The 27,575-nt window shown below is 29.4% G+C and overlaps 3 protein-coding genes across 4 annotated transcripts; all 3 read left to right on the forward strand.

The window, feature by feature from the left end:
• The first annotated feature begins 1,869 nt into the window (after positions 1–1,869).
• LOC8278097 (UPF0481 protein At3g47200) lies at positions 1,870–3,513 on the forward strand. Its single transcript, XM_015728310.3, has 2 exons — positions 1,870–1,986; positions 2,071–3,513. The coding sequence occupies exon 2, from the start codon at positions 2,125–2,127 to the stop codon at positions 3,382–3,384; it is 1,260 nt and encodes a 419-aa protein (XP_015583796.1). The 5' UTR covers positions 1,870–1,986; positions 2,071–2,124; the 3' UTR covers positions 3,385–3,513.
• Positions 3,514–8,451: 4,938 nt separating this feature from the next.
• Positions 8,452–15,082, forward strand: LOC8278096 (UDP-glucuronic acid decarboxylase 1). 2 transcript variants are annotated; one of them, XR_001536321.3, is made up of 8 exons: positions 8,452–9,235; positions 9,493–9,640; positions 9,711–9,790; positions 13,144–13,227; positions 13,340–13,414; positions 13,648–13,740; positions 13,916–14,254; positions 14,898–15,082. XR_001536321.3 is itself a non-coding variant. In XM_015728311.3 (7 exons), the coding sequence occupies exons 1-7, from the start codon at positions 8,627–8,629 to the stop codon at positions 14,123–14,125; spliced, it is 1,299 nt and encodes a 432-aa protein (XP_015583797.1). In that variant the 5' UTR covers positions 8,452–8,626; the 3' UTR covers positions 14,126–14,414. The 2 variants fall into 2 exon arrangements, 1 of the variants encoding a protein (XP_015583797.1); XM_015728311.3 differs by lacking the exon at positions 14,898–15,082 and having other exon boundaries at positions 13,916–14,414.
• Positions 15,083–23,152: 8,070 nt separating this feature from the next.
• On the forward strand, positions 23,153–26,193 carry LOC8278098 (protein SODIUM POTASSIUM ROOT DEFECTIVE 2). Its single transcript, XM_002534006.4, has 3 exons — positions 23,153–23,990; positions 24,394–24,469; positions 25,705–26,193. The coding sequence occupies exons 1-3, from the start codon at positions 23,364–23,366 to the stop codon at positions 25,869–25,871; spliced, it is 870 nt and encodes a 289-aa protein (XP_002534052.1). The 5' UTR covers positions 23,153–23,363; the 3' UTR covers positions 25,872–26,193.
• The last annotated feature ends 1,382 nt before the right edge of the window (positions 26,194–27,575 follow it).

Consider the following 27,575-nt stretch of genomic DNA (forward strand, 5'->3'; position numbering starts at 1 on the left):
AGATAAATCAAACTGGAACTAGTTCAAAATCAGAAGCAGATCAATATCGGTTTTCTCTTAGCTAGAACCAAAACTATTAATTCTAATCCTAACTCATAAAAAAAAAAAAATCATTTTAATTAATTTTTTATTTTTTTGAAATTAGTTGGATCAAGTTGAAATCGGAGTCGGCCGGCTCTATTATCATGATGTCTACTTCTATATATGCTATGATATTTAATATATTTATATTTGATATTATAAACTAATATCAATAGAAATTATATAACATATATGCATTATTAATTATTTAGTTTATATGAGAAATTATAATAATTTAAATAAAAATTGAGCAATATAATTATTATATAAGGTATAATAAATTTAGTCATAAAATATGAATATAATACTAATTTATGAATAAAATATATATAATTTTTATCAAATTTCCTGCAAAATACGGGTATTAAACTAGTTCTATCACGTTGAGCAACTTTCTTAAAAACTCTCAAATCATACCTCTTTTTATTTGTACAGATACAATAAAGAATCTAATTAGATTAAGAAATGTAAGACATTGATAAAAATAATAGTAAAATATTTGACGAATTATCTTTTAATATTCAATGAAATTGAATTAATAAGAGAGATAAACTTTATTTCTCTTCATTTGCAAACAAATCTCAAATTGACCTTGAATTTAGATTATTGAGTTCTTGCAACTCATTCATAAAAGATTAAAAATGAAACAATTAATTTTTAAGAGGATTAATTTTCTATTAACGCGGAGCTAATAAAAGCACTAATCTTGTGATTTAAAACCTATCATTTCGAAATTAATCATGAGTTTATAATTCCATTAAAAAATCAGATCGCAATTAATAAGTTGTGTAACATGATTTTCGAGATCAAATATCGACAAAGAGAAATACAACTTGGAATCCAACAACAGCAAAAGAAAAATAAATAAATAAACTTGCATATTCCTACTGCGGTTCATGCATCTTATTGCCTATATTGTTTTCTTAATCTTTTATTATGGACTAGCTTAAGATTTTAAAAGAATATTAATCCGGAATGGAATAGAAATCCAACCAGAATTGTCCAATTCCAAACCGTTGCTGAGCTATGAATGCCATTGAATATTAAATATAAATAAGTTTATTTTACAGTATAATATTAAATGACTAACGCATACTTTATTATTTAAAATTAATAAATATATATCAATTATTTATTGATTTAGTAAATGGATAGACACGTCTACCGGACTTAAAAAGCAAAAAATTTTCTTTTACTTAACACTTCCCTTTATCCTCATACAACACGATATGTTGTGTATGTGCCGCTTTCTTGGAGAATTGGATTTGGAAGAAAGGTAACAGGAAGACGTCTGGAGGTTGTGTTTGAAGATATAAATGCAAATGGGCAATCATTTTTCTAGATGATTAGCTCCAAATGATAGAAATTTTTCCGCGGTCATGGGAATTCTAGCAAGAAAAGCTTTACAACCGAAGGTTCTTGGAATCTCTAACTGTATGATTTTAAAATCTCAGTTGGACTGTTTCAAGGTTGTTATGATGATAATTAGGCAGTCCAAGATTTGCATTCTTTTTTTATATGATAGAGTTGGTGGGCAACTCTTAAATTACAGGGTAAGAAATTGATTAGGGCATGTAATATGTAATATGAAATTTGAGTCAATATCTTGTTCATATGGAAAAGCTAATTAAAATACATGTTTATATAACTTCTGTTATCAGCAAAGTCAAGGAACACGTTATCATTGATCCAAATAATTTATATCATTTGTTTGATTGACTAGATAATATATAACATATTTTCCCAGAAACCGAACGTCATGGTGCAAACATCACATATTTGTATAGATAAAGATTTAGATATGATGTTCTTACAAGGCTATATATGCTGTTCCTTCATGGTCTATTCTTCCGACATAATCCAGACAACACAGGGTGAATTTTCAGCCTTTATCTCGCATTCAAGGTTAGGTTTCTTCTCTTCATTAATCAAATTGGGTTTCTGTCCTAAAATGATTTAGCATAATATATATGTATTTTTGTATTACAGAGATCACTTGGAATCTTTTGGAAAAAAGAAAAAAAGATCTTCAAAGAAAAAAGAATGCAGGACAGTGAAATCGAAGAATTAGCGGATGAAATTAGAGCACAGCTATGTGAAGTACCTTCGCCGCATCCAGAATTTTGCATTGGTAGAGTGAGGAGAGGACTAAGAGAAGCACATAGGGTGGCTTACATACCCATGACAATCTCAATAGGTCCTCTTCATCACAGCAGAAGGGACCTAACCACAATGGAAAAATACAAACAACACTACACAAAAGCCTTCCTTCGACAGAGTCCACACATGTTGCTCGAAGATTACCTGAAAGCACTTCAAGGCCTGGAAGAGAAAGCGCGTAGATGCTATGGCGAAATAATTGACCTTAGCAGCAAGAAGTTCAAGAAAATGATGTTGTATGATGGATGCTTCATAATTGAATTATTTCTTAGGTTTATGAGGGAGGCACCAGGATCAGTAGATGATCCTATATTGAAGAGAATTGGATTGCTAAAAAGAATCAAACGAGACATGATACTGTTCGAGAATCAGCTGCCTTATTTCGTCCTGCAATGCTTGTTCAACATAAGTTCAGTCTTCAATGGAGGACCTTCTCTTATAGATTTAGCACTTAATTTTTTCAGTGACATTATTCCAGGACATAAAAAATTTCCTCAGGAAATGGGTGTTGATATTAAACATTTACTTGACCTTCTACGCCATAGCTATGCTCCATCTTGGATCGATGAGCATGCATTCGACAATGAACCTGAGGTACTTATACATAGCGCAACCGATCTTAAGATCAAAGCGGCAATTAAGTTCAGGACAGCTGGCAGGGCAAAGAGCTTGCTAGACATTAAATTTCATTCTAATGGCTTGATGGAGATACCGAGATTGAAGCTTCAAGCTGAGACTGAATCCCTCTTCCGAAATTTTATGGCCTTTGAGCAATGCTGTGAGAGGTCACACGCTTATATAACTGATTACATCTCCTTCATGGGAAGCTTGATTAAGGCTTGGGACGATGCAAATTTGTTATGTGACATAGGAATAATAGAGAGTCACTTGCCATGTGACCCTCTTGCTATAACTGATCTTTTCAGAACACTGAGCAAGGAATTGGTAGTGTACAATTGCTATTATTCTAGACTCTGCAAGAGGGTGAACTTCTGTTGCACTAGGCTGCAACTGCCGTGGCCCTGGGCGGAAACAACCGTGTGTAACTGCTGCTCAGTGTTCATTCTGGGAATTCTACTGGTTTTTCTATGGTTGGTTTGGTTGCGTTTTGTACTTAAAATAAGCTTGCTGGTCCATGGATGAGCATTTGCGAGTTCATGGGTGCTTTAATCTTGGTTATATTCTAGTGTGTATACTCTTTCAATTTTAGACGCTTTAGTGTTGTATATTTGAGGTGGGATCTTTATTAAATTTCTTTCAAATTCTTTTACAGATTTTCAGAAGTTTTGATTAATTTTATGGTATGTTTTGGTTGATAAAAATGAGATTCTTATATGAGCTTGATATATAAACTATGATTAATAGAAGAGTGACACGCATATATGTGTGTTTTACATTTTGATATTAGATGATTGATACATAATTCAGTATTTAAAAATAATAAATAATGTGTCAATTATTTATCGGTTTGGTGTATGAGTAGGGACACACACTAAACTTAAACAAGAAATTTTCATAATAAAAACATAAAATAAAACTTTATTATTTTTTAATTTCTCACATTTAACAAACAATATTCAACAAATGACTTTTCTCCAAATTTTTCCATTAGATTATAAATAAGAAAATAAAAATATGTAAAGCATTATATCCTAGAACTCAATTGTCAATTCTTTTTCTTAATTTTACATACAAGAGATAAAATAGATTTCTTAACTGTTATTCCAAATTTATAAATTAAAGTTATTTAAAAACGAAATTATATATTTATTATATTAGATTTTTCTTGAGTTGATATTTTATTTTATTGATCTAATAAAAATGGTGCTTTATGTGTGTATTTCATGAGAGAGTGAGAAGATTTTCAAAAGCTTTTCTGTTGATTCGTGAAAATCTTTGTCTTTATTTTGTGAAATTATGTTGATGACTGTAACACAGATGCATTTGATAAAATTGACGGTACAAAAAAAAAAAAAAAGAATTTTAGACTGCCTCTAAAATATTGTCGTAATTAGCTATTTACCATTAGATTATATAAAACAAATCTTGACCATTAATATTTTTATAGAATTTTATCTTTCTACTTTTACTTATTACCATGTAACTAGTAGTACAAATTTTTTATGGTGAATTCTTGAGTGCCTTCATTGGAGTGTCTTCTTTTTTTTCTTGAATGCCTTGATGTATCATCCAATAGAATTTGGACACTTAAAATTTTATTTAAATTTAAGATGATGGTAATCTGCGAATACAAGTCACATTATAAAAAATACTTTTATATTATTATTGTATATTTTATATAATTATTACCATTTTAATATCAATATTAAGATATTAACAATTAAATGAAATAAGATACATAATTAAAAAATATACAAAAGTTAGTAAAAAATTATAAAAAGATAATATTATGTAACTATAATGCTATTTATATTATCTTTTATTTATAATGTAATTTATATCATATAGTGTACAAAATTACTAATTTTATGAAGTTAAGAAAATAAGTTATATAGTTTGATTAAAAAATTATTAAATTACTAATTATTACCTATATCATATTATTAACCACTAAACTAATTTATTTAAATTTAATAATATACTAATATTTTTTTATCTATTAAGTTAATTTTTTTAATTTATGGTGGGGGTTCTTTTTAATTAAAATTAGTTATAAAATAATTTATAGTTTGTGTTTATATTTTATAATTGTTATTTATAATTAGATCTCATATTCACAAAGAAAATTGTGGTTGAAATTAATTATTTAATTTTATTTAAGTAGCTAGATTTCTATTTCTAGTGTACAAAATACTCCTAATATACTAAAAAAATGTGAATACTCCTAATTCTTTATTTTGAATGCTTGCCTCTCACATTTCTCTTTCCAAACGCTACTTCTTTTTTTCTAATAATTCTTTTTTACTTTTAAGTTTGTTCATATATAATAATTAAATAATCAGTACGGATTTTCTAGTAAATTTACTTGTCTTAAATTTATTCTCTTTTTAAATTTTACTTTATAACCAACATTGGAAATCCTAGATGGTTAGACTTCTAAATTAGATATGTAATTAATGAATTATTAATATTATTTATTAATTTTAATTAATCTAAGTAATTAAATAATTATTAAGGCCTTTTTAATAAATTTGTATGTCCCTCCTCCTTCACATTTTTATATAGTGTAAATACTCATAATTCTTTATTTTGAATGGCTCTTTCTCACATTTCTCTTTCTAACGCCACTTATCTTTTTAATAGTTTTTTCTTTTATAATTTAAATTTGTTCATATATAATAATTAAATAATTAGTACGGCCTTTTTAATAAATTTATCTGTCTATCTTAAATTTATTCTCCTTTTAAATTCTACTTTATAACCAACGTTGGAAAATCCTAGATGAGTTAGACTTTTAAATTAGATACGTAAATAATGAATTATTAAATATTATTTCTCAGTTTCAATTAATCTAAATAACTAAATAATCAATATGACCCTTTTAATAAATTTATCTGTTCCCGCTCCTTCGAACTTTTATATATGTTATGATATTGATATATATGTTACAATAATGATAATAAAAATAAACCCAAGCAATCAATTAATGAAAAGATAAAATTGATACTGTAAAGTAATCGAAATAAAGCCATAAATAAGATATTTTTAATTTATATTATTTGCCAATATGCTTTATTCCTATTTTACTATATGTTTTCTCAAATTAAAAATTAGTAATTTACAAAAGTGAGGCGCGTGATGTGGCTTGCTGACATGGACTAAAATTTTATCTATTAGAAGCCAACCAAGCTAAACTAAAGGCATAGTTTAAACGCTATTAATTTAAGTGAAAAAGAAAGCAGAAAGAAAGCATGAAACAGTTGGTTCATGCTTCTTCTCTTTCTTCCCCTTCTCGTCGTTCTATGCTTCTCCCTTCCTCCTCACACATCATATCGCTTCTTTGAATCTCCTAATCGCAACAAAACTCCTTATTTGATACATTGCATTACTTCAATAACTTTATCTAAATTATCATTATTAAGAACAGAAGTTACGCAAAGTATATATAACCTCATAAAATTCCTGAATTTTGTAAACCCTATACCCAATTGAAAAAATTCAGTGATAATACAACAGTAATATTATGTACATGAGTCAAAGAATTGGGGGTTTGTTTTAAGATTGAGACTTGATTGTTTTGAGTATAAGGTTTGTTGATAACATGATTCACATACTAGTGAACAGATTGATCTAATAGAAGATTCTGATAGTTGTTGTGGTTGTGGCATAACAGAGATGAAAGTAAAGGTGAAGTGGGTGTAGAGGGAGTATAATTATGAGTATTAAAAGAGAGAAATTTAGAAGTAGAAGGAAAAGGGAATAAAGAAAAGCAAAGGGTTGGTGGTGAAGATAGTTTAGATTGAAATCCACAGAATTTGAGTACTAGAGAAGAGAAATCGTCAGCTAGCTATGAAGATGAAGGCCGAGAAGAATGAGAAGAAGTGGAAGAAGCACGAGACGATAATCAATGCTTTTTTTTTTTTTTTACTTAAATAAAAGGCTTTTAAATAAGGTTTAATTATCAACAAAATTCTGTATTTTACACTTGTTAATATTTTTATTTAATTATTTTAAAAATTTTAAAATAAATATTTATATTTTTAATTTATTTTTAAAAATATTTTTTAATGATATTTTTTTAAAATTTTACTGGAAAAAAGACGTTGTGAGAATTCAATTATACTTACTAAAAACTAATAAAGATAAAATCAACAAAAATAATTTATTATAAACTTAATAATATATTCATTAAAAGTCTCACATATGTACATATTTTTATATATTTCACATCTAAACATAATAATTTTTTTGTTGGCTCATTGATTTTTATGTCAATAATGCCACATCATTTTCTCATTATGAAATTTTAAAAATTATTACCGTAAAATATTTTTAAAAATAAATTGACTATTTATTTTAAAATAATTAGATAAAATTACTAAAAAATTTAAAATTTAAAATTTTATTAGTAAACAACGTGTTTTAGTATAGCTTGGCCGGCTTCCAGCTAATAAAATCTAACCCACATCAGCAAGCCATATCATTGTTGGCACGTGCCTCGTACAGCTTGGGTAGCTATAAAACAAGATGCAAAAATAATGGACTAAAATGATAAATTTAGAAAGTTACAGTATATTTTAGAAATGTTAAAGATTAAGGGTCGCTAAAATGGTTTTGCCAATAAAAAGGAATAAGAGTTCAAATGACCATTGAAAGACAGTAAGGAATAAGATTCAATATAGTCATGTTTAGTTTAGCCATTTTTATTTTTATAATCAATTTAAACCTGATTTTTTGAATAAGTTTAATTTGATCCTTTTATGAAACATTAAGTTGCACACGCTATGAAGTCTTTTTTAACCACCCAACATTTGATGTAGGCACAATTTCGTACTCAACTTTTTGCACGAGCTCAATTGAACCCTTTTCAAAAATAATTTAAATTAAAATTAGTTTAATTATCTAATTAAATTTGTATATTACATTTTCTTTATGTAATTTAGATATTTAACTAGTTGGTTGAGAAAATAAAGAAATGAGTGATCTCATGATTTTGGTGCGGATGATGATAATGTCTTTGGGTTTTTTATATTGTGTTCATGCCTTATTAGTGATAAATTGATGTGTTTGCAAGTGTTGATAATGATTATGCGTATTATTTTTAATTAATGGGTGGTGATAATAGCGTGGAGGCTAATAAAAAAGCGATGGGGTGTTGTAAATTCACATCTATAGTCTTATTTTTGAATAATAATGCTGGTGATTACTTATTTTAAAGGGGTTGAATAGTGATGTAAACTGATGGTGCAGTGACGAGTTGGTTTTGATGGACTTAATAGACTTATGGTAATTTAAAAAATTTATATTTATCATTTTTAATTTTAAAAAGTTCAATTTGGCACCTTAATCTATTGCTCAGATTAAATTCAATCTTTTAATTATAGGTCGAGGCTCAGTATGACTCTTTTTAGGTTCTTATTATATGGCGTCTTATTTTAATACTCACTAAAATGAAGACTACATTGAGCCTATTAAAAAACTTTAGAACTTATATTAACTATAAAGGTAAAAAAGGCCAAATCGAGCCTGATTGTAAAATTTAAGGAGTAAAGATTATTTTTGTCCTTGCCAAAATGTGAAGGCAAGTTAGTAATGATGAATCTAACAAAATAAACCAGCCAATGCCCACTTTCCTTTAACTAACTGCTCTCTCCTTCGTTTCCCTCCTCAACAACACATCACACAGAAGATGCATAATTCTTGACCTTCAATATCATCAGACACATCTCTCGAAATCCCAAGCCAAGCGCTACCACCAGTCACAATGAAGCAGCTACACAAACAATCAAGCGCAAATCACCACCGTAGAGACGAAGAAATCCCCACATCACAACCATCACCGTACTCTCCAAAAACCCTAAAACACCCGAGATCTCTCCCTAGATCCATCAACTACCTCTTCAAAGAACAGCGCCTTCTCTTCATTCTCGTTGGAATCTTAATCGGCTCCACTTTCTTCATCCTCCAGCCAACTCTCTCCCGCCTCAGCCCATCGGAGGCCCAGTCTTCTCTCTCCAGATCCATCCCCATCCATTCTTCATCATTATTCCAGAAACAGTCTTTTTCTGGCCCCGGCGGTCGTGTTCCAGCTGGCATTACTCGGCGTAGGCTGCGGATAGTTGTTACTGGTGGGGCTGGTTTTGTTGGGAGTCATTTAGTTGACAAGTTGATTTCGCGTGGAGATGAGGTTATTGTGATTGATAACTTTTTTACTGGTAGAAAGGATAATTTGGTCCATTTATTTGGGAATCCAAGATTTGAGTTAATCAGACATGATGTTGTTGAGCCTATTTTGTTAGAAGTCGATCACATCTATCATTTAGCTTGCCCTGCTTCTCCTGTTCATTATAAGTACAATCCTGTCAAGACCATTATATCCTTTTATTTCTTATTATTTTCCAGTAGCCTTTTTGGAAAGGCCAGAAAATGCAATCAAATTTAATCTAATTTATTTTATGTTTGGAAAGATTCTAGTTGCTAGAGTTTAATTTCATACTGCATTTTGAAAGAAATGTAAATGAAGTCATGCCAATATTGACATGATTTTGCAAGAATTCGATTCAATTGAACTCTTGCACATGATTTATTCCTTAATGTTTTGAGATCCTTGACTGTGAATCTTTGATTTACAAGACGAATGTGATGGGTACACTTAATATGTTGGGTTTAGCAAAGAGGGTTGGCGCAAGGTTTTTGCTTACTAGTACAAGTGAGGTGTATGGAGACCCACTTGAGCACCCGCAAAAGGAGACTTACTGGGGAAATGTTAATCCAATAGGTGAGCTGTTAATTATGTAGTACAAGAGAGAATGAGAGTAGTTACTGATGTCGTATTTAAAATTGGTTAGGCGAGAGGAGTTGCTATGATGAAGGAAAACGGACAGCGGAAACTTTAACTATGGATTATCACCGAGGTGCAGATGTTGAGGTACCTGGTTCTCTCTCTTCTTTAGGTGTATTTTTAAGTTATTGTGAATTGTCATGGTGTTCTATGTTGCTAGAGATGTTCATTCTTGATTAAGTCCACATTCTATCTCTTACAAGTGTCTCTGAAAATGATAGGGAGATATATGTGCATATCATAATTTAATTTTTGTAAACTATATAAGGCCTGGATTGTACCTTTTATGGAACTCAATCTCTTTCTTCATGCGTAAAATATGCATCAAGTGTATGATTCATGGACTTGTATGACTTGTAGTACCCATATCTTGAAAGCGCGATTCGTTTGATTCTATGCATTTAATCTTTTGCAAGTACCAACATTTTGAAGAACCTTTTTTTTTTGGCAAAAGGTACAAAAATGCCCTTGATCTTATTAGAAAAGTCCAATTAAGTTCCTATCCTTTTTTATGGCTCAATTAAACCTATTAACTTTTATACAAGGTTCAATTAAGTTCCCATTGACCAATTAAACTTATTAATTTTTATAAAAGGTCCAATTAACTCTTAATGCTAACAGCATCTAAAATGCCCTTAAATGTAAGGGTCCTATTATTTTAAGAGTGTGAATAATAACCGCTCTAAATATTTTAAAGTTATGCCTATATCACGTGAGGAAGAGAAAACCACTTCTTCTTTGTTATTTAATTTACATCATAGCTCCTACAATCGTAGAACCTCCTTCCAGGATTGGTCTCCCTCAATGAAGTATACATCTTTGTGGTTTTATTGCAAAAACATATTAGAGGTGGTGAGATGTAATCTAACTCAACAACTTGCACTCACTCTCTACTTACAAATAAGCATGATGAAGAAGAAGAAAATGTTGCTGTCATTTCATGTGAGGAAAGAAATCACTACTCTTCTTTATTAATTAGGGTTTATAATATTAATTGTACAAAAATAAAGAAGAAGAAGTGGCTTTCTCTCCCTCACGTGATATAGACATGACTTTAAAATATTCAGAGCGGTTATTATTCGCGCTTTCAAAATAATGGCTCCAATTTAAATGTCTCAATCAATTTAAAACCACTTAAAATGGTAAGTTAAAATATTTAACTTAATTTCCACTTAACATGTTCAGCTATTGGGTTTTAAATTTTTTTATTGAGGTGACTTTTATACCCTTAATTTATCATTAGAATATTACTGATAAAAATCAAACACTTCAACCTTGCAATCACCCAATGACTGTGCAGTGGGAAAATTAGATTAATGTATCTCAACAAGTATAAGGTACTCACCATGATATCTCTAACTCGTCCCATTTTGTTCGTATGATCTCATAGAGCTTTCTTTTAAGGCTTAATTACTATTTCTAGATGTTCTTTTAAGTCAAATGTTAGTATATTCTGCTTTAATCAACAGAGTGCTGAGAAATTTTTATTTACAAGTTGGAGATTACTTTGAATGGAACTGGTAATGAATATATGAACTTAATTAGGAATTAACTTTAATTTAGTCCCCATTAATCCAGTTATCAACCAAGAAATTTGTGGATAACCTCTTTGTAAATTCGTGGTCTTTGTAGTTCCGCTTTGTTGAGTTTGAGTTCAAGTTCTCATGGTTTGTGGTTTAAACCATTTAGGTGGACTTTCAGTGATGCAGAAAAGTTAAAATATGGGCTAATTAATATTTAGAGAATTTTATATGTGCTGAAATCCTTGATATTCCTTTGGGTTGAAGCAGTTGATTTCAATTATCTTAGTTCATCCAAAATAGAAAGGCATTCATTGCTAAACAGCATTGTCACGGCCATGAAGTGGTTATATGAACAACTGATTGGGAAAAGGCTAGTAATATCAATGATTAAATGAACAGGGGCATAAATAAAAACTTATTTGTGTAAGGGTGAGGAAGGGGCATCTACTTGTGTAAAGACAAATGGGTAATTCGGGCATTCAATATGATGAATGGGTTAAATAGTGGTCTTTCTCCCTTTCTTTTCTTTTTCTCTTTTTCTGTTGCTCATTTTATCAATTTTGTAAGTACTCGTTTAAGGTTAATATGTTTCTTTTAAAAAATTCATGAGAACAATTATCTTCATATGATTGTTGTTTCTAAATCTTTTTTAATTTTAATATTTATTTTTTAAGTAATTTTAAATATGTATCTGATGGTAAAAATCAACCTTACAGGGTTAAATATGTCTGATTAAGAATTTTAGTAGTTTTCAATAATAACAGTTTTGAAACAAATTGATTAGATTCAACACTTAAAGATTTTAGTACTTATGTTTTAACTGTTAATTTTTCAGTGCTTAATCTTTAGTTTCACCGAATGCCATTGCCACCTTAGAGAAGCTTAAAATTTGTGTTCAATCTACTTTCTTTATGCACGAGGCTGTACCAATTGTCTGCAAAGCTTCAATGGATATCATACTGTGATCAGCAAGAAATATCAATAACGACATGTCATAGTAAAGATGACACTAAATTTATAAAATAAATGTGCTTAATCATAATGGATTATGCACACTACTTTTCTCAAGCGTCTTATAAACAAATTGAATAAAACATGAGTCTTGAGTTTTCTTTTTTCTTTTCTAGTATGTGGCATGTGCTACATAACAACAATGGAAGTTTCATTCTTTTTGTGTATGAATCTAGGTGTTCAATGCACCTAAGTAGGATGCTTCCTTTGTTAATACTTCTGCTATTGTACTATTTGCGCGGAAGCTTCCTTTCTCTTCCTATTCTCTTAAAATATTCTCTATTGCTCAAAAAGGTTATCACTTTAGTTTCTTAATGCATTTTTACCATTGTAGATTTCATATAATTTAACCATGTGCATGAAGACTAAATACCTGGAAATTTGTATTATGAAAGAAAGGAGTTTTAAAATGTTAATATTGGTTTGTCCCTCACTATTGTAATGTTATGATATTAATGTGTAGAAGGGGACTAAATTATTCTCCTTGTTTTGATTGGACAAAAACAAGGGAAGGAAGAATGAGAAGAAAGTAACTATGCAGTTTAAAAATCAAAGGAAATTATAAAATGGAAATAGCTCATTTATTCTCATCCTTTGACAAGAAAAGAAGTGGAAATTGTATATATTTATAGTGCTTTTGGTGGCTACTTTTTCTTTCTCCCCACAAGACTTGTCTCTGTCATTCAAGGGTGGTTGTTAGTAAGAAAGAAACATTACTTTGTTGAAACTAATGTCAACACACACATGCACGCGCGTGTTTAGAGAGAGAAAGGGAGAGAAAGAGACATTACATGACACATGTAATATAGATTTATTGCTATACTTGTTTCTTGGTTCGCGGTGCTTTATTTTTCCCATATTTCCTCACTTAACCTATGGGTTAATTATGGCTCTTTTGGTTTGAAGGTGCGCATTGCTCGCATTTTTAATACATATGGACCTCGCATGTGTTTGGATGATGGCCGTGTTGTTAGCAATTTTGTTGCTCAGGTATATGATGTTCTTTTTCATTTTTAGCATTGAATGGTGGCAATTAAATGAAATTTGGGTTGCAGGATACTTTTAGATTTAATGTTTTTAACTACTTCAAGAATGATCTCAGGCCATTCGCAAACAACCTTTGACTGTTTATGGTGATGGGAAACAAACCAGGAGCTTCCAATATGTTTCTGATTTGGTGAGTTTGACCGTTACCTGTGATATTTTTCATGATGCATCATTTCATGCTTAATTGCTCTGGATGCACTGTCACTCTAAAATGGCATTTTCCTTTGACCCAATTTTTGTCTGCTAATCAACTGTTAACATGGAGCTTCAAGATCTTAACTTCAAACTATTAATATATACAATCTTCATATCTTTAATTGCTTTCCTGAAGTATTTTAAATTGAAGTTTTATTCCAATGACAGGTTGATGGACTGGTCGCGTTAATGGAAAGCGAACATGTGGGGCCTTTCAATCTTGGCAACCCGGGGGAATTCACCATGCTGGAACTTGCTGAGGTTTGCCTTTCTTTGATTTTTCAATTTGCCTTTATAGATGGACATAGGTGGAGTGTTTTGTGATTCGGTCTTCCCCAAAACCAACTGAAAGCCACCAGTATGAATTATTGTTTGCTAATGAGATTATAACAGAATTGGCATATACTCGAAATTTGTTGTTTCCTTTAATATGCAGGTCGTCAAAGAAACAATCGATTCAAGTGCAACAATAGAATTCAAGCCAAATACTGCAGATGATCCACATAAGAGGAAACCAGATATCAGCAAAGCGAAGGAGCTACTGAACTGGGAGCCAAAAATATCATTGAGAGATGGTTTGCCCCTCATGGTGAACGATTTCCGGAATCGCATTTTGAATGAAGATGAAGGGAAGGGATTTAAATGAAATAGCTGAAAAACCTGCGTGTATAGTGTGAAGACCTCATCTGTATCCTGATTCTTTTCTTGACTGTCATAATTTACGTCACTGGAGTTTTGTAGCAGTATCCCTACAGGAAGATGTCTCTGTTATTTGGTAAGATACTCGTTTTGTTTTATATTGCAATTATTTTTTGTTCTAGCACAGCATCTTTTAATGTTGAAAAGGCTGTATTGAGTTGTAAGTTTTGGTATCATGAGAAAATGGATAAATATAAGAGCATTTTGGTAATGAAAGGATATCTTTCCATCTTCAATTCTTCATATATTTGGTGATCTGGGTCTCACAGCTGTGCAATTTAGGTTTGGTTTGGTGAAATAGGGAAAACTGGAGCCCATTATTTGCTGTCATAGTATATTTATATATATACTAAGCATAAGCATATTTGCAGTGCTTTTTTGATGTGGCTATAATAAGTATTCATATATTATTATATATTTGGTATGATACATTATTGTTTTTAAGTCTTGCATAGTACTAAAGTGGTGTTCTTCTACTTAGTATCAAATGTAGTCTCTTATAAAAATTTCTAAATATATTCCAAACACAGAAAAGATCTAAAGGTTACTTACTATTTACATTCTCAGTGACAATTTAAAAATATACCTCAAAAAGTTTATGCTTCAAAAAGAAGTTTATAGAAAGATTAGTCAAGAAATAGTAACAATAATAATAATAATAAAAAGATTGAATCATATCTGGTTGAATAATTAACTTGTGTTGCACGTCAATTTAACAGGGAAAATGAAGGATTAAAAAGATAGTAGCCGGAGCTTGCAAGTAGGCAGACAGGGTCTGATTTGATCCCCACAAGTCGTATATCACAGTGAGTGAGAATGATAAAGCTACTTCACTATAATTAAATTCACATATTCCTTCAAAACTCACTAAACTCTTTATTTTAAATTCATATTTTTATTTCAACTTTCTTAAAATTAAATTACAAACTTTTGGCTAAAGTTTATTTTTTGTATTCATGAATTCAAAAAAATATTACTATAGTGATAAATTTTTAGCTTTTTTCAATTAATCTTTTTATTTTTTTAACATAAAAATATATAATAAAGAAAAACAATGACAATGGTGGAGGACAATTTAAAAAAAAAAAAGAAAGATAAATTTTCGAAAAATATTTGACTTATATAAATATAGGCTTTTACATATTTTGGATCAATTTCTATGTAATAATATAGATAAAAGAATCTCAAGATTTAGTCGGAATTGGAAATATCTCACAACTTCTATAGAGTTTTTCAAAATTATTATTAAATACATCTTAATTTTTGAATTCCGTATATCCCTAAATTTAGATATCAATGTAAATCTTAAATAAATGAAAAAATAGTTTAAAAATTCATCTTACTTATATCCAACATACTGTCATAAAGAACCATCTATTTGGCACCTCTATTATCCAGCCATATGGGACAATAAGAAAAGAAAATGTATCAGTTCAGTGGTTCTGCCTTTTTATTTAGATTAAATTGTTATGGCAGTCATGGTCTTAACTCGGGACAACTGGGTCTGGGACCATGGCTCATATAAAAGAAAAAGTAAAGGAGCCATCCTCTACTTTCAAACAAGTTTTTCCAACCTTCCCTGTCATCTACTATTTTAGCAAGCAACATATATCTTTTCTTTTGCATAATTGTACCTTTCATATAAATTATTTAATTTTCAGCAGACTGGTGCGCAATTCAGTTCAAAATAATGCATGATTTAATCATAGCATCATTGAGGTTGAACCCATATTCACCAATTTAATATACATGAAAGCTAGTAGGACTAAATTAAACAATTTTTTTTAAATGTCCATAAAATATTATACATACCAAATAAAAAAATAATAATTATCCCTTAAAAAACATGTATTAACTCCCTTACCTCTTTAATCTTTAATATATGAAATTGGTATTGTTTTATCCTATTAATTTTAAATTTTGGTTTCGCCCCTACTTATAGTGGAAGGTTACACACAAAATCTTTTCCTAATACAAGTTAATTAAAAGTTAGAAAGACTCTTTGCAATAGCTTCCTTATCAAAGCCATAACCAGTTGACTTTTTTATTTGGAAGTTGATTTTAAGCCTTTTGGCAATGACCAAATTCTGCAATACTAATATATATGAAAATGCAGACAGCACCTTTCTTTTTAAATTACTACTTTTTTTTTCTTTTTTTTTTTTTCTTTTTTTCACTTTGTATGCTCCATGTTTAAAATTTACAACTAATAGATAATACTGATATCACATTAGATAAAATCATTAAAATGGAGAAGTATATTACTTACATATAACTTTTTATGAAATAAATAAACACAGTCATCCTCTAAATTTGAAACATACCATTATTGGCAAAACCTCTTTACATATTAATGACAAAGGAAGAGACTCATTTTTGATATCACAATCAATCAATCGATCAATAATGAGTTACTTGTATCTTTAAAAACAATCAAAAGATCCCCAATTATTTCCCCCGCATCATTAAGGACTTGGTGACAAAACTAATAGTAAGATAGAAGAAGGTTAGGTTATCCAACAATTAATCAAATTTATGTTCGTGGCTAAATTCAAGGAATAAGAGCGTTTTTTTTATATAAAATAAATTATTATTTTTATAATGAATGTAAAAATAATAATAATCATCGACCTCCCGGCTCATTAGGGTTACGATGAAATAAAAAAATTGGAAAAGAAAAGGAAAGAATAAAATTGAAGTTGGTAACTCTTGAAAAGGGTGGGCAGCTGGGATGATATAAAGGGAAGAAAAAGAAAAAAAAAAAAAAAAGGGCAAAGGAGAAGAAGCATCTGATTCTTGAGGTAGTAAAAGAAAATTCTCTAATATAATGGAGAAGAAGGAAAGTGACTTTGTGTCTCATCTCATCCATCAGCAACAAAGAAATGTTTATACTATCTGGCAGCATATGTTCCATTAGAATCTCCCTTTTTATATATATATATATATATAAAAATAATATTCCATACATACATAATTATTGTGCTCTACAAAGGTTATTTTTTTCTCTAGTCCTAAATGCAAATACAACTGGCCCTTTAATCTTTCTATATTTCTGTTTAATTCTTAGTTATGTTTGTGTTCATTAGTGCTCTTTTCCTTTTAAAAAAATAGAAAAACTATATTCAGTTTCAAGAATTCTCCTTACTGCTTCTTTTCTATAATTAAATTTGCCATCTCATTACTTTTCAATAAATGCTTCATTAATTATTTAATTTTAATTTTGAAAGCATAACAAATTACATAAAGAAAAATCCTAAACTATCTATATTAAAATCTTAAGTATGTGTGTACTATTTTTTAGGATATCATCCAATCATTTGGAGTATATTAACATTAATAATATTAATTATTTTATTTATTAGTTCAGTCTATTTTAATTTTAAGACAATTAAAAATTACATAAATAAATAACTCTTCCACTAATGAAAATATAAATGAATATTTTAATTTTATTTATTGATTAGAACTTAATATTTTAATTATTTTTATATTAAAATAATTTAAAAAGTAATGAAATAAACAATAAAGTAATACGTTCAAGAAAAGTACAAAATAATTTGACATTGAATTAAAAAATAGAGTTCATATTACTTGTGTTTATTTCTTAGCTCGCCTCTACATTTTAAAAAATAAGTTTATATAATAAAACATTAGTATCGATCTGGAGATAATATGTATGATTTTAATATGTAAAAGTTATAATTTTTTAAGAAAAATAAAATAAAAAAAAATTATTAATAGAATTTTATTAATTATAGTTAATTAAATTAATTTAGTTATTCAATTTAATTATAAATAATATTAATAATTTATTTAGTATAAATCTAATTTTAGAAATCAACTTTATTAATAATGTAATAAATAAAATTTATAAAAGAATACATAAACTTAGTTATACTTTTTGTACTTAGTTTATATTTAAAATTATGATCTCAATAAGTAAGTTTCCATACTCATAATAGTATAAATAATTAGTTACATTTTTATAATTATCTAATTATTCATAGTTATTCCTATTAGCTACATTTTTATTATAATTATATTAAAACATAGTTAATGTGATAGTCTGCTCTAGAAAAACGGTATGATGAGGGCGGGAAGTGGCTTCTGGGTAAGGATAAGATGCTTGGACAAAAAGCGGCTTTTGGCAAGCTTCTAGGATGACAACACTTTAAGGTACAGAGTTACATGAATAAATCAAATTGCACATCGAAATTGAGCAGGGAATGGTTGATAATATATATATAAAGAGTTGAAACTAATCATATAAGGTGTTTTTTGATTGTTTGGCTGTGGAATTATAGGAACTCTAAAGTTAAATGTGCTTGGTTCAGAGAAATTTCAGGATGGGTAACCTCCTCGGAAGTTTTTGAACCTGCCAAAGGGACAAAACCGTAAAGCCAGTGGGAGCCAAAATGGATAATATCTCATGTGATCTGGTTTTCAGTCATTATAAATGATATCAAAACAGGACCCTTCTAGTAGATGTGTGGTTCGAGGACGAACTAGGCGGAAGCTGGTAGGCATGTGACAGTCTGGCCTAGAGAAGCCGTCCGATGAGGGCGGGAAGTAGATGTCGGGGTAAGGATAGAATACCTGGACAATGAGCGGCTTCTGGTAGGTTTCTAGAATGACAACACTCTAAGGTACGAGAGTATATGAATGAATCAAATTGCATATTGAAACGGGACGAGAAATGACTAATAACATATATGTAAAGAGTTGGAACTAATCACATGAAGTACCTTTTCGTTGTTTTGCTGTGTAGTTATAGGAACTCCAAAGTTAACATATTTTTTAAGGATAGGTGACCTCTGGGAAGTTCTCGAATCCCCTAAAGCGACAAACCATGAAGCCAGTGGAAGGATCAAAGTAGATAATATCTTATGTGATTTGATTTCCGATCATTCCAGCAATATACATTCATATATATATATATATATATATATATATATTCTTAGGTATATATTATATAATAATAATTATTAATATTAATATTAATACTATTATTATTATTATTATTATAACAAAGTACTTATAATAATAGTACTTTAATTGAATTATATTAACTCAAATATTGCCTAATTGAAATAACTAGAACTATACTAACGTTGTATAAATACTATCAGAATCCTAAGATTATATGGATGATAATGAGTTTACTGCAAAATAAAAATGAATATAAATGTTAATTTTATATTTGTATTTTTATGTTAAAATCATTATATAAAATAAAAATATAAAAGAAAAAAGGTAATAATAGTATGTGAAGGATATTTATCTGATGTGTTAAATTACTATTTTAATAATGATATAATTATATTCATTTATTCTTAAAAAAATATATTTTTTTTACTAATTTGTTTTACCAACATATATTGTAAATTCTATATAGTATACATAATTTTCAATTTAATGATCCCATTATTGAGCAACAATAGATAAACATAAAAGTCGTGTAAAAACTCAAATAATTGATTTTTTTATACATTTCAAAATTATTGAAATATATACTAGCAAGCATCCATTTGGTTATATTGATCCCAAAGAGTTTAATGGTTATATTTATTCCTAAGAGTTTAATGGTTATATTTATTCCAAAGAGTTTAATGATTTAAGGGTATTTTAGAATATTAATATTAAAAGACTTAATTTATAAATTTTCAAAGTAGAAGAGTAAAATAATAATTTATACAAAAGTGTTTGTTGTATTTTACTTTATTAAAATAAAATAAAATTATTAGTGCATAATTCTTTAAACTAAAATAATAAAGTCATTAGGGTATAATTCTTTAAACCAAATTAATATATTTTTAATGGTGTAGGTGAATCTTAATTTACTTTTAATAATATATTAAATTTACTTATTGTTGGCTATAAAATAAGCAATATAAATTTTATGCATCATAAATAAATTTAATTGTACATGAATATACTATAATTTAAAATTTTATCATTTTAGTAACACTAGAAATGTTTATGATGCTAAACTTTTATATATATATATATATATATATATATATATATATATATATACTATAATGACAAGTCAAATAATTAATATTTACGTGCAACGCATGTGCATTATAATTTTTATATATTTTATTAGTTAATATTTATAATATTTATTTTTTATTAGTGAACGTTAAAAAAGAAAAGAGCTTAAAATTGTTAATACTTATGAAAATAAAAATTAAATAAAAGAATTCTGTTAGATTTGAATAAAATTTTTTATTTTTTATATTTAAATATTATATAAGATATTTTTTATTATAAAAACTATACTTTTAAAAATAAATAGCATCATAGAATAGCATAAGAATGCTTAGAAAAATCCAATGAGAATAAAAGAAGTTGACACATAGATGACAAGCAAATTCTTGACTGCAAATGTACCATTGTGGCATAATCTACAAAACTACAATGGTTATATAACTTTAATTTTGATATAATCTTTTTAACATATTTGATATCTAATTAGATAGTATATAATTGGATACAAATTCTATGCAAAAATACTTTACTTTTCCAACTTAACATGTGGCGTTTGACGATCTTTGAGTCCCCCTTACATAGTTTTGTTGTATTTTAAATCATTGAAAGTTATATGTGCACTCCCTTAACAATCTAAATGAACAAAAAGACAAATAAAACTGATAAAAGGATCGAAATAATCATTGTTATTTAATTATCTATTTTAAATCAGTAAGGGTGGAATTGAATTGAAAAGTTTCTTTTTCAATTTTATTTTTTAATATTATTTATAGATTTTGAAAATTATTTTTACAAAAAATTACGTGAATTAATATTTTTTAAAGCAAGTTTGGAATAAAAAATAAAAATATACATTAAATAAAAATTTTAAATTTATTTTTTTACAGTCAACATCAATTCCAAATATATCTTAACACTATAACACGTCGGTACTCTACTAAAGAAATCTTTTCTTAATCGTATAAAAAAAGTTTAAAAAATTCTAAAATATTAGAGTAATTATTAGGAAAGAAACCTCAAATATTGAATTTAATATAATATTATGAGTTATTTCTTTATATTATTGTTATTATAAAGAATTCTTTTAATGTATAATAGGTGTTTGATACCGTATAAAAATACAATAATATATCCTAGAAAAGCGTGTTGTTATATATACCTAAATCATTATTAATCAAATTTTATATAAATTTTTGAAAATAATAAACAAAAAAAAGAAGATGAAGTATTAGTTCTTAAATAAATTTGGAGCCAAGAAATACAGGTGGTGATGGTAAGTATTTTACCGTTGGAATGTCTCATTTAAACCTAATTTGTCTCTGATAGAAAATTGAATTCAGAGACAGCTTCCTGAGTAGTACTTAATAATTAACCATTAAAATCTGTAGGCCATGCCCGCCAGGACAACAGCTGTTGCATTGATTTACAGTCCTGAAACCCCCAAGTTTTTGTTTTCTTTAACCTTAATTGTAACCATGCCAATATGTATAAGTTAACCGAGGAAAAAACAGATTTATTATTATCCTGCCAACTGATCATTATATGGAAATTCCCTCGTGACCTCCATTTTCATCCAGGGCTCTAAATTCCATGTTATCAACCAATATATGGCAATTAAAATTCGGGCACCTGATCATCTAGGATTTCTTTTCTTTTCCCCTTCAATGTGACAATCTTCTTTTGAGAAAAAAATAAAAATGATCAGAAATTAGCTTCTATACTATAAGTTGTGACTGTCTCAGAAAATGAAGCTGGAAAAAGTAAGATATTAAAAATAAAGTTTATGTGCACAAGATTATGTCTGTGTATCTCTAAAACTTCATGAAATAAAGTTAGATAATGTATTCCAATTTGTATTAATTTGAATTAGCATTACTAAGAAAATAGAATATATAAAAGAACAAAGGCACCAGGTATGTATCATTTTCATTCATTAAAACTGTAGCAAAAGGTGGTTGTATCCCATAAAGATCAGACTTTGCGGGTTCTATTCTCTGAGTAAAAGAAATGAAGCACCGCTTCTCTCCGTATCTCTTTTCCTCTTGCAAATTTTAGTGCTTTTTTCATCTGCTTTTACATGTTCTATATTCTTCTATTTAGCAAGTAAAGGGTCTCAGAATCTTGGATTTTTCAGATTAATCTGCTCTCTTCCCTTTTGTCATGTTAACACTGTAAAATGATATAACCTTTTCTGAGGCATGTGTTTCATTTAGGACTAAATTTTGCTTACGTTTCATGTAAAATAGTAAATTCATTTGAAATAAGAATTGATTCAATTTTGTGGTATTCACAATTTTCTATTATTACAAAAAAAAAAAAAAAAAAAAAAACCACTTTTTGCCCATAGGAATCATATTGTGACAAATAAGAATGAGTTGAAATGAGTTTCTACATCCATTTTACTATAATTAAGATTTACAGAAAACATAATTTTATAGAAAGACAAAAAGATTTAATAATTTGGATTGGCTCAAGTGGGATTCACCTTATAGGCAATTGTACGTAGTTGATTTGTATGTACACCAAATTGAATAATACGTATTTATTAGTATATATTAAAAAATTTAACATGTATTAATAATTTAATAACTGACTATGGAATGCATAAATTATATAGAGTTTAACTATTTACCACAGGAAAAGATTTCAAGTGCTACAGCCTATAGTTTTATGCATCTAAGCTGGCAAGCCTTATTCTAAATAAGTATGACTACTTGGAAGCTCTGAAAAGTACCACATTGGATCAATATTAATTACTTTGTTTTGAGAGATAATTATAAGTACCCTTTTTAAAGTTAACCCCATTATGCATTTAAAATTAGTACATTCCATTTGTTGTATAAAATAAGTCATCCATGAGATTAAAGCAGATAAATCTTTACTTCGGTCGTACCAAACTGACTCTTTATACTACTTAATCACTCACTAAGTACTTCTACAACCATAAGAACATAGCAATACGTACATTACTCACTTTTTCTATACTTCTATGAAATTAGTTCAAATATAAAAATGCAGCGACCCATTCTCAGTGTCAATTTGAGAGTACTTTCCCCCTCATTAATTTGTATCTAAAATAAAAGCATAGCAACCGACTCCTCTCTCTCTCTCTCTCTCCTTTCTTTTGTAGATGCAGAGATTCTCTACGGCTAGCAACCACCTTTCTGTTATCATCATCCGACCTGATTAAGATGAAAAGAAGGGATATGTTCTGTGCTTCTCAAGCTTCAACAGCTATATGCATGAGCATGGATCAACCTTCCTCCTCCTCTTTGTCATCGTCCACCGCTCAACTCGGCGGCCGAAACATCGACCGCCACAACCCAATAATCAGGGACCAAAAAAGAACACCGAGGGCTCTCCCATTAGCTCCTTGTACTTCTCAGACACCACCCATCAACCCTCAACCGTACCATCTACTTCGCAGGAGCAAAACAAGTAACACCAGCAACGTAAATGATCAAAGCAAGAAGAAGAGTTCCAGAAAACAAAATGATCTTGTCCGAAAAGACAAGAAAAGCTCTTCTAAGCCAGATGATGGTAATAAGAAGGATCGTTCTGCTACTGTGGCTAAAGAAGTAGTAGTTCAAAGAAAGAGCTGGGCTCAGCCTGGTGATTTTATTACACCTCCTGGATCATCAAGATACCTGTTGAGTGACAAGGATTTCATCGACGGGCTATCGGATTATGATCCGATTCTAGCAATGGTGCCTGCTCAATCCAAGAGGTTTCTGACTCAGGCAGCTTCCGATCAACAAGAATCTACTTCTTCAAAGACATTTTCTATGTCTAACTCCTCAGAAAGGCCTTCCAACCAGGTTTTCTCCACTTTACAAAGTACAGTTCCAATTATTTTTATCACCCAGCTTCCACTCTGCCAAACTCCTGCAGACGACTTCAGTACCACTATTCTATCAAAACCACTCTGTCAAAGAGCTTATTGATATAATTTTAACTTATTTCAATTGAAATTATTTAATATAACATATTTAATTAGATGATCTTTTTCTCAACGGTAACAAAAATAGACCTTAAGAGGGCTTCAACTCCATGTTTTTTCTCTTTTGCTACTGGTTGAAGATGAATTTTCTAGTTAATGAGATTCTGCTTTTGAGTATGGCAGTATATATACATAAATTGTTTGGCATTCAAGTAGATTATAGTATTTAATGATATTAGTTTGATAATTGATAATTGATAATTGAATTTGGGTTTGTGCAGGTAGTGGTTTTGAGAGTGTCACTGCACTGCAGAGGCTGTGAAGGAAAAGTGAGAAAACATCTATCCAGAATGGAAGGTATATCATATATGTGGCTTTCCTTGCTTTGTCTCTTTCAACACTCAATTATTTTCATTATATATATATATATATATATATAAAGAATTGCAGTACTATGATTTTCTTAAATATTAATTTAACCCTCTCAATATCAATGCTAAAAATGTTTAATTTAAAATGTACTTATTAATATTCTTACTCTTTGAGAAGAAAAGATAATTAAAATAATTATGTTTTGTATTCTAATTGTTATATATATATATACATTTTTTTAAAAAATTTGTACTATCTACTATTAATTAAAATATAAATTGCAATCAAATTATATATCATAAATTTTTTTCTAAAAAGAATAAATATAATGAAAAAGAAGAGTAAACTCAAAAATTAGAAGGACATAACCTGTACCTGAAAGTCTTCTCTTGCTGTTCTTAAACTTGATTATTTCTAACATTAATTAAAATTAAATTCCATGTGCTAAAATAATTAAAGCCTTAATTACCATTTATTTTAAATATTAACGAAATAAAAAAAAAAAAAAAGGTCCATCGATAAGATATAATTGATTAAGAGATAACTTCTTTTATTCGTACCCTTTGGGTACTTAGTGCCTCCAACTACTAGGCTGTAATCTAAACTTAATAAGATGTCCACTGAGTCTATTTGAAGCCTTCCTGCCCTTTCTTCTCTTGAATCAAACCTCTTTCTTTGAAAGCCGGAACAAAGCCAATTGTTGGAGTTGTACTTAATAGGTGGAGCCTTAAGCAACCGCCTAAGTATAATTTTTTTCTTAAAAGATTATGTAAAATGTGATAAACACCTAAGCTTATTAAATATAAGCAATCCTCTAAATTGCTTAAGCTTGAACTGACTCCTTTTATTTGTATTCTAATAGAAATCTTGGTTCTACTGCTAGGGGTCCTTTACTTCCCTTATATTATTATGAATTGAAACTGCTATTGTTTTTCAGATTTATTCTTTTTGCTATATTCTGTTTATATTTGCTTTACCTACAAAAGGAGAATAGTATGAGATTCTTCCTCCACAGTGCACAACTAGGAATAATTAACACTTTCTTCTTTAAATATATTTCTCCATATTATATTAAAAGAAATTCCAAAGTTTTACCTTGTAGTTTAGTCCCTTGGACACACACACATTAGAAGCACAACAAATTGCCAAGACCATATGCAAATTTGTTACGATAATAATGATAATGATTATGTTGTGGTTGGCGATATACGTATGATCAGGTGTGAGCTCCTTCAGCATAGATTTTGCAGCAAAGAAGGTGACAATTGTTGGGGATGTGTCACCATTAGGTGTCCTCGCCAGTGTGTCGAAGGTGAAGAGTGCACAATTTTGGACACCTGCAAACCCAGCTGCAGTTCCTTCAGTTAACTCGCAACTCAAGAAATAATTAACGAGGGGGTGTTGGAGATCATTATGCCTGCAGTTAAATGTGGATTTGAAGCTTAATTTATTGTAAACTCAGTCTTAATTAATTAGCATCAGTAGCTGGAGTGGAACAGAATCTTTACTTCTTTGAAGTTGGTAAATTAAACAGAAATCAGTAGCTGTGAGGTCAGTTTTTGGCTGTTTTTGCCAGTTTTTTTTCTGGGTATGTGGGGCCTTTTGTTTCTGTGTGAAAAAAGTAGCCAAATTATAGTCAGGATTTTGAACAGTTATAATTAGCCATGGCCCAGTATTCAAATACCAGTTCCCTATGATTTTGCCTATTATATGCTGCCAATGGCATTGCCTTTGTGCTTCTCAATGACATGCATAACTTATTATGTGTATTAATTTGACACAATTATTCCCTTGAGCCCAAAGACCATATTCCAGACAGCGGGTTATGGTTCAAAACTTTATATCTAGACAGTGAATCAGTGATCAAGCCAATCTATATCATTAACTAGCCTGGTGCTGTTATGCAAAAATCTCAGTTGAATTGAAAGCAGCCAGAAATCTGTTAGTAATAATAATAATACTTTCAGAAGACACTAAGAATGGTTGGCTTTGTACATTTGAGCCTTAGCTTTGTAAGAGCATTTACTTTTTAAAATTAGCTCTGTACTAGGTAACTTTCGTTTTCGTTTTTATAATAAGTATAGAAAAAAGACTATCGTGTAGTTAACCATCTCATGCCCCTCCCATGAATTAAAAAAACAATGGTTGGCTTTGTGTTGCCCTTTCTTATTCAAAATAGTATTGTTTTAATTATACTAAGATTATATTTTGTAAAAGAAAATTAACCATTCGAGCTCCAACAATGAAGCCGAGTCAAAAGCGTTATATTAGGGGCAAGGAGCAGCGGTTACTCTTGTCCATATCAGGTGGATGGGACTCTAAACCATGTCCAATGCCCCTGGCACCAATGCATTGATACTGACTCGTAATGGGTGCTGGCATGTTGCACATGGCAGAGATATAATAGCAGTAATGTACCTCCAAGAGGACAAAACAAGGAGGCAAATAGTTTTCACTTTATAATCGAGAACATTTAAGCAATTAGCTGAGGGATTTTGGAGTGATTGCTAGCTGAACTACTGATAACCCTACCTAAATAAAGTGATATAAGGTTGTAAAGAATCCGAGGGAAGTTGAGCTCGATTCGATTTAAAAATTCAAAGCTTGAAACTCAATTCAAACTTGATAACAATCTCTTTGTCCTCCTCATCCTTGTTCCTCTGCCGACAGCCGTGGTGAAATCTCACTTGAGAAGCGCCTTTCCAGCCTCAATCTAGCATTTTCTCGTAAAGGCAAGGCTGTGATTTTAGTGTTTTTGGTTTCACCGCGTCTCAAAAATCCCGGTGTTTTTCGGAAGCGCAAAATTTTAGATTTTTGAGCTCGATAAAACTTAGTTGGACTTTCAAAATTATGTAAGAATTTTAGAAAATATTATTATCACTAATTTTTAATCATAAATAATTTAATGTAATCTGATTTAATTAATTTTTACCTTAATTGTAAACATCATAAATTTAATTGTGTGATTAATCATTTTTTAGCTTAGAGATTGTGATTGTGAATTATTAATTTTGATACCAGTAAATTAATTATGAGTGATTGTGCAATAATAATTGTGCGAGACTGTTAAATTAAGATGGTGATTTGAATT

This window comes from Ricinus communis, chromosome 10 (genome assembly GCF_019578655.1).
Source record: "Ricinus communis isolate WT05 ecotype wild-type chromosome 10, ASM1957865v1, whole genome shotgun sequence".
Classification (NCBI taxonomy): Eukaryota; Viridiplantae; Streptophyta; class Magnoliopsida; order Malpighiales; family Euphorbiaceae; genus Ricinus; species Ricinus communis.

Excerpts from the sequence above, each read along its gene's own strand:
- LOC8278097 (XM_015728310.3), top strand. The coding sequence starts at position 2,125 with ATGCAGGACAGTGAAATCGAAGAATTAGCGGATGAAATTAGAGCACAG.
- LOC8278096 (XM_015728311.3), top strand. The coding sequence starts at position 8,627 with ATGAAGCAGCTACACAAACAATCAAGCGCAAATCACCACCGTAGAGAC. Across the intron at positions 9,791-13,143 it reads ACCGAGGTGCAGATGTTGAG|GTGCGCATTGCTCGCATTTT; the intron begins GTACCTGGTTCT and ends TTTGGTTTGAAG. Across the intron at positions 13,741-13,915 it reads CCATGCTGGAACTTGCTGAG|GTCGTCAAAGAAACAATCGA; the intron begins GTTTGCCTTTCT and ends TTTAATATGCAG.
- LOC8278098 (XM_002534006.4), top strand. The coding sequence starts at position 23,364 with ATGAAAAGAAGGGATATGTTCTGTGCTTCTCAAGCTTCAACAGCTATA. Across the intron at positions 23,991-24,393 it reads CAGAAAGGCCTTCCAACCAG|GTAGTGGTTTTGAGAGTGTC; the intron begins GTTTTCTCCACT and ends GGGTTTGTGCAG. Across the intron at positions 24,470-25,704 it reads ACATCTATCCAGAATGGAAG|GTGTGAGCTCCTTCAGCATA; the intron begins GTATATCATATA and ends ACGTATGATCAG.